Source organism: Rhinatrema bivittatum, chromosome 16 (assembly GCF_901001135.1).
Source record: "Rhinatrema bivittatum chromosome 16, aRhiBiv1.1, whole genome shotgun sequence".
Taxonomy (NCBI): Eukaryota; Metazoa; Chordata; class Amphibia; order Gymnophiona; family Rhinatrematidae; genus Rhinatrema; species Rhinatrema bivittatum.
In genome coordinates this window covers 3938824-3945994 of record NC_042630.1, presented here as the reverse complement: position 1 = coordinate 3945994, position 7171 = coordinate 3938824, and the positions used below count along the sequence as shown (strand labels likewise).

The 7171-nt window shown below is 41.9% G+C and overlaps 1 protein-coding gene across 1 annotated transcript; it reads left to right on the top strand.

Moving 5' to 3' along the window:
• Window positions 1-5948: 5948 nt before the first annotated feature.
• LOC115078416 (olfactory receptor 1009-like) lies at window positions 5949-6920 on the top strand. The gene has a single exon (XM_029581331.1). It carries the CDS (start codon window positions 5949-5951, stop codon window positions 6918-6920), a length of 972 nt encoding a protein of 323 aa, XP_029437191.1.
• Window positions 6921-7171: the final 251 nt, after the last annotated feature.

The window sequence follows — 7171 nt, the reverse complement described above, 5'->3', positions numbered from 1 at the left end:
TAGATGTTGGCAGAGAAAGATCATCTTCACAGTCATACGGTCTCCACTGGTAAAGATTCCTGCCAGCTGCCAGATTTCTCCTCATCCTGGACAGACTTTTGACTTCCTACTCTGAAATCCAACAACCTAGGTAGATGTGCACCCAAGTCCTCACCTTGGTTCCCATCAGCCCCACCTTTTCCAGTCTTGCTCCTTTTTAAAAATCGGCTTCTACACGTGCCACCCAGTCCACCTCCCTCTTTCCTGTCTGCCTGGACTCTATAAGGACAATCCATTAACTGGTGGTACCAAGTACATGCACAAGCATTTTCAGAAGCAGAGTATATGCACCTACTTTATACAAATACCTGAGTTATGACACACGATGTGTCACACTTATTAGATGTGTATTTTTATAAACTGGGAGCAGAAAGTATGCGTGCTCCTGCATTACAAATTTACGCAGCGTGCATACTGAAATATACTTGGATATTTTCGGGGCAAAAATACATGGCATTTTATAAACTCTGTGACCCTCATAAAATATTATCCTTAATCTCTGCAGATCACTTCCACGTGCATCTGGTGTACCACAAACAAAGTTAGGCTCACAACACAATCATAACAACGTTGCACAGGGTGGACATTAGGTGCAACATCCTTTTAGGACTATCTGCTTCTAGGTACTTATAAACTTTGATGCAATGATCTATATTTCCCCCACTTTTCATTTGTTCATTCAGTTGTGTTGTTGGCTCTGCTTTCCTCTATATATTTTCCATAAGTAACATCGTAGATAATGGCAGATAAACACCAATTGGCCTGATGAAATGGTTCGCACTGCTAAGGGTATAACCCAGACGTCAGAAGCGTGACTGCACAGTTAGATGAAAGTTTCAAAGCAGCACGTGGGGCACATGTGCATGCATTCATCGTCCCGTGCCTAGGGACATGCCTATTTTATAACATACATGCACGGCCTCATGCACATGAGCTCAGTTGTAAGTGGTCGCCTGCCTGTGCACACAAATCTCTCTTCTACCCCTTAAGTGGAGGGATTTTAAAAGGGCTGTGCGCCAATGCCATTGCCAGTAAAACCAGTTCATTCCAGTTTAGGGATAGGTTTTCCAAACCCCCCCTAGTTTAATAGCCGTCCTTCCCCTCTGTTAGCCCTGACTTTAAAACCCCGCTGACGTGCACAGATGTTTTGCTTTATCACTTGCACGTCACCCATAGCAGAAGTAAAGATATGGGGCAGGGACCCTGGCACGACCGAGTGCACTTAAGTATTTATATGCAAAATTCAGGTTAAACTCCTGTAATGCCCATGCTCCCCCAGACCAGACCCACGCTCCGATGCCTTCTGAAAACCGGGCGCGTCTCCGGGTGGCTTTTCAAATCTTCTCGCCATCTGCCGACCCAACAGATTCGCACATCCCGTAACTAATGCGCGCATAGCGCTTCTAAAATTCACCTTTAGTGCACTCTGCCATGTGGACAACTTAAAACCATTAATCTTGTTTTGATTAATTGGAAACTCACAACCTGAAAAAATAAACGAGCTAAAGTTTACTTGAATCTCTTTTGTGTAATCTGTGATTTCTCATCGTCAACCTCAGTGATCCTTTCCCAGAGGGACCAGCTGGGAGGATAAATAACCCCGAGAGCTGAGGATTTCCAGACTGAAGATGGTGCAGATGAATCCTTTCTCCTTAAGGTAAGGACTCTAATTATATCATCGACTACTAGTGTTAGCGTCAGATATGAAACCCCATCACCTCCTACAGTGCTGTGCTCCAGGGAGATGGGAAACAGAACATAAAGTGATCCCAGAATGCAACAAATGCAGTAAAAACAGGTTAGAGTCTGATAAACGTCTCTGTTCCTCCTTATCATACTCAAAGTGGACTAAACCTATAAAAAATTCCTGATGGAAGCCTCTCTCCCCCTGCTCTCCCAATTACCAGAGCTGCTCTGCCGCCACTGAAACCAGAGCTGCAGGAGATGGGGCAGAGTGTGGATTTGATGCTGGAGGGGACGACCTCCTTACTGATCTCACAGGAACGTTATTAGTGCCTCTGACCTCTGAGTCAGATAGAGACGGTGGGTTAAGGATGATTCAGAAGGGTCAGAATCCCTTGTGTGAGGGTCCAATGTCTCTAGCTGTCCAGATGTTGATAAAGCCACATAGATGAGGCAGAAGGATTTCTGAAGATGAGGGACAAAAGAAGATGAAAGAGGAACCGCAGTTACTGCTACAGGAAAATGTTGCATTAGGGGCAATGGTCAGGGGCATTTCTATCTTGGCCCAGGTCAACCAATGCATTTTATAAAAGAAGGATCAACATCTGAGACTGGACTTAGAAGTGGTTGATTTAAAATTGTCCAAATCTGAAAATTCAGAAACAGAAAAAATTATAAATCTCAAAACCTTTTCCTATTCACACATTCCTGGGAAAACACTGACAGAATGTGCGAAGGTTTCAGGTTAGTAAGGAAATGCATTACAGGTTTTGTGTTGTTAGGACTCCTGACTTTATGATCCCTTCAGATCGTTTTCCTTCTGCCCCAACAAATTATGTTTCAAATGGTTTTCCACATTAGCCAGATAATTTTGTAAATTATTGGACACCTCGTTCACAAAGAATTAGATATTTACATTGGATAAGCCTCTCCTCCATCGTTCTTGTAGACTGAAAGGAGCTGTGATATTTAGAGATTTTATTGTAATGGGTTCAGTAGCCATAAAGGCTATGGAGAGAGAGAGCTAGAATCTGAATAAGCTGTGAAGTCTTTCATTGGCTCAACACTAAGGGATATTGGACACTTGAAGAGTGACCTACGTGAACGTGAATGCTCATGTACAGTATTGTGATATCTCTTTATACTGACCGCTATCCCAGAGAGTGAGTAACAAGAAATAGAGGTACTTTTGGGGATCTCCTGGGTGCTTGTGAGCCGGCCACCTTGATCTGTCCCGGCAGGCCATATTATATGTTCTTAAGATTTGTCCAAGGCATAAATTAGTCACCAACGAAATCTTGGACAAACGTTGTGTAACTTGTAAAAGAAATACAAATAACTCTGTAAGAGTTTAACTCAGGCCATAAATCTGTCCACAAATCTGTGGAAGGGTAAAAAAGAAGAAAGTCATTAGATAGAGATTAACCTTTTAAGGACCTAACAAGTGTTGAACAGTGTTCATCCTCCCATCACATCAGACCGATAACAAATTCTGACAACACATCTCTCTCCTTCCACGGAAGTATTCCCATTCCAGAGCAAGTGATATCCTCGCTCAGATCTAACTTAAATCGTGATTGAAAACAGAAGAACATAAATGCCATGCTGGGACAGACTAAGGTCCATCAAGCCTGGCATCCAGACTCTGGCAGCGGTCAGTCTGGGTCACAAGCACCTGCCAGATCCTCTAAAGCAGATCCAATTCCTGTTCTTCACTCCCAGGGACAGCGATAGCTTCCTTTAGTCTGCCTGGCTAATAATGCGTTATGGACTTGTCCCAACCTCTTTTAACCCTGCTATGCTAGTCACCTTGCTCACATCCACACTTGGTAGTCCACTGAATGAAAAGGTGCTCCCTAGGATGTTTTATATCTGCTGGCTGGAAAAGAAAGTCAGTTAAGAGTAGAGATTACAATCCCAGGTGTGGAACGGAAAGGAAATCTTAATAATTAAGTTCCTCTATCGACACGGAACATTGTCAGTATATTTTTCCCATTGGCACCACTGATCGTTTACAATATAAAAGCCTTTCATCTCACAATGAGAAACAATGAATCAGTAAGCCCCTGAGGTTGCCACTTCAAAAGTGATGAAACTCAGCTTGAGTCGGGCAATTGTTTTACACGTCTCCACCTTAATAAAGAATTGAAAAAGACTTTGGCATCTATCACCTTGTTTTCCTATCTCCTAAACTTTTGACACCACTGGCTCACTTTTAATAAGTTAGTCTTTAACTTATCCAAAACTGAGGTCCTTGTTCTCCAATGCAGGAAACAACTTGTTTTTCCTAGATCATTTCTGATTGATAACATAAGAACATAAGAAATTACCATGTTGGGTCAGACCAAGGGACCATCAAGCCCAGCATCCTGTTTCCAACAGAGGCCAAACCAGGCCACAAGAACCTGGCAATTACCCAAACACTAAGAAGATCCCATGCTACTGATGCAATTAATAGCAGTGGCTATTCCCCAAGTAAACTTGATTAATAGCAGTTAATGGACTTCTCCTCCAAGAACTTATCCAAACATAGTAATCTATGAATTAGTTCATCTGCAAAAAGTCTCTTTCTTGACAATGACCTAATTTTACAGAACAAATCAAGGGGTTATTTTCTAACCCTATAGCACGCCATACCTAGATCGGGGTGGAGTCAGCGTGGCGTCAGCACCGGAAGAGGAGGAATCGGGGCAGCGTCGTGGTGGACACTGTGGAAACTTCGCTGACGGCGAAAAGGTAAGGACCCTTATCGCCGCCAGTAACGCGCCCAATAGCATCACCTTATACGATGTCGCTACTGGGTGCAAAAGCCTGCAGCGATAACACCGCGGTGGTGTGATCGCTGCCGGCTTTCACAGGCCCGCTCCCCATTACCACGTGACTCTCAAAGGCCTGCAATTTTAGAAAATCCAGGCCCAAGTTTGTTGTAACCTCCTTTTTTTCAAGTTGTGAGTTTTTACTGCCTTTGATTTCCATGCTGTATACAACTCTGATTTTCACTTTATTAGACTACTGTAACTGTTTACATCTTGGTTCACCTAAATACAACCAGAATTCAGCTGCTAGGCTGTTCACTGGCCGCTCTACGACAGATCACATCTGCCTCATGTTAAAAGAGCTAGACTGGCTTCTGGATCATTCTAGAATTTCTTATAAAACCCTAATGCTGGTCCATAAATTGAGTGTCTTCAATTCATTTCCACGGGCTCATGCATTCATTCATCTTTATAATCCAACAAGCTTACTCCGTTTTTTTCTTTTTGTTTTTGATGAGACCTGGAACGGGCATTGTCAGTAGCTTCTCTGATTTTATGGAAGTATATTCTACAGAAATTACATCTAACAAACAGTGCTAGAACTTTTAAAACATTATTAAAGATTTATCTGTTTAGGTTGGCTTTTGATTAGTCTATAAAATCATCCATTTCATTCACTCCACGTTAAAAATACATCTTCCTAAACTAAGAAAAATAATCTAAATATCCCACATTTGCTAATTTGCATATAAAGCATAACAATTGTGTCTATATTAAATAATAGTTTACAGATTACTAGCAACAGGTTTGAAATGTTGTGTTTAAGTTCTTTCAGATCTCTGGGGTGAATATCATACGTCCGTCTCTCTTACTCTTGAGTTTCTCAGTTTGATTTAGTACATCTTACATTATCACCAAGACTTGTTTTCAGTTCTCAGAATCATCTCCATTAAATAATATTTTCGGTCTGTGTGTGTGGATAGATAGATAAGGGTTACTAGGGAAGAGTCAACCTGGTTTGAAATAAGGTGAGTCTTGCCTTACAAATCTCAGGAAAGTGAAATTCTAAGAGAATACACAGAAAGCCGGCAGGTCAAGCTGTGGTGCAGGTTCAAAGCATGCAACATTGGACGCCACTGGCCAATAGTGAGTTCTAATGCACTCTTGGACTATATTAATTCAGGAGGAGAGTCAGTCTTATTGGTGCTAGGATGATGTTGCCTTTTGGAGGACTTCTATGATACATGTAGTTAAAAAGATATTTCATCTAATAATTCCACAACTGTGGGTTGTGTAAAGAAGGCTGAACTTTATGTCCCAATGTGTGCATTCGGTGCAACCAATTACATAATAAATAAATTTACCAGGCAATATGGTACTTACTTACCTACAGCAACTGTGTTCATAGTCTGAGCTCTGTGTCTCATTTGTTCTCATCATTCTTTCCAACTCTTCTCCTCCCAGAAATCAATGGAAGAGGAAAATCTCACCACAGTGACAGAATTCATCATTCTGGGGTTTCCTGAATATCCAGACCTGCAGATCCCCCTTTTCCTTCTGTTCTTACTGATTTACCTGATCATCCTGATGGGGAACCTCACTATTATAGCCCTGACGTGCCTGGACCCTCGCCTGCACACCCCCATGTACTTTTTCCTCTGTAACTTGTCCTTCCTTGATATCTCTTACACTTCAGTCACTCTCCCCAGACTGCTGGATATCTTCATAAGGAAGAGGCAATGTATTACTGCAGCTGGGTGTTTTACACAGGCATATTTTTTCATCTTTTCAGTATGTGAAGAACTTCTTCTTCTTACAGTCATGGCTTATGACCGCTACGTCGCTGTATGTCACCCCCTGCGCTATGCTGTGATCATGAATAAGAGACTCTGTGTGCTGATGGCCATGGGCACCTGTATGTTTTCATTTCTTGAACCAGTGACACACACTGTCATTTTTTCTCACTTCTCTTACTGTAGGTCCAATGAGATTAACCATTTCTTCTGTGACCTTTCAGCCCTGCTAAAACTCTCCTGCACCAGCACCTCCACCATTGATCTTGTGACTTATATTTTGGGTGGATTTGTAGCAGTGCCCTGCTTTACTGGAACTCTTACATCTTACGTCTACATCATCTCTGCCATCCTGAGGATCAGGTCTGCGGAGGGGAGACGCAAAGCCTTCTCCACCTGCTCCTCACACCTCACGGTCGTTATTCTCTTCTATGTAACTCTAACATGTTTGTATATGAGACCAGCATCCATGCAGTCACTGGATCAAAACAAGCTCATTGCTCTGCTGTATAATGTTTTAATCCCTCTGATTAACCCCATCATTTATACCCTGAAAAACAGAGAGGTAAAAGAAGCCTTAAGAAAACATTTTAGCAGAACGCAATTTCCTAAGGCTCATGAGAACATTTTTCAAATTAGCAAGAGTTAAACCATGCAACCAACCAAAAGATAAACTGCAATATTTTCTATACTTCCTTGGGCTCAATTTACAAAGGATTTCTGTTGCATATAAACATATGCACCTCACATCCTGCATACTAAGGACATTTCGTTATTAGGTAGAGAAGGAGTAGCTCTAGAAATCTTTACGTGCTGTCACAAATTCTATTTTTCTGTTTCTCTGCTATCTGGAATCTGAGAAATAAATGTCTTGTACTGTATTGACCTCATTAAAATCAT

Bases quoted from the DNA above. Each gene is read 5' to 3' on its own strand.
- LOC115078416 (XM_029581331.1), top strand. From the start codon at position 5,949: ATGGAAGAGGAAAATCTCACCACAGTGACAGAATTCATCATTCTGGGG.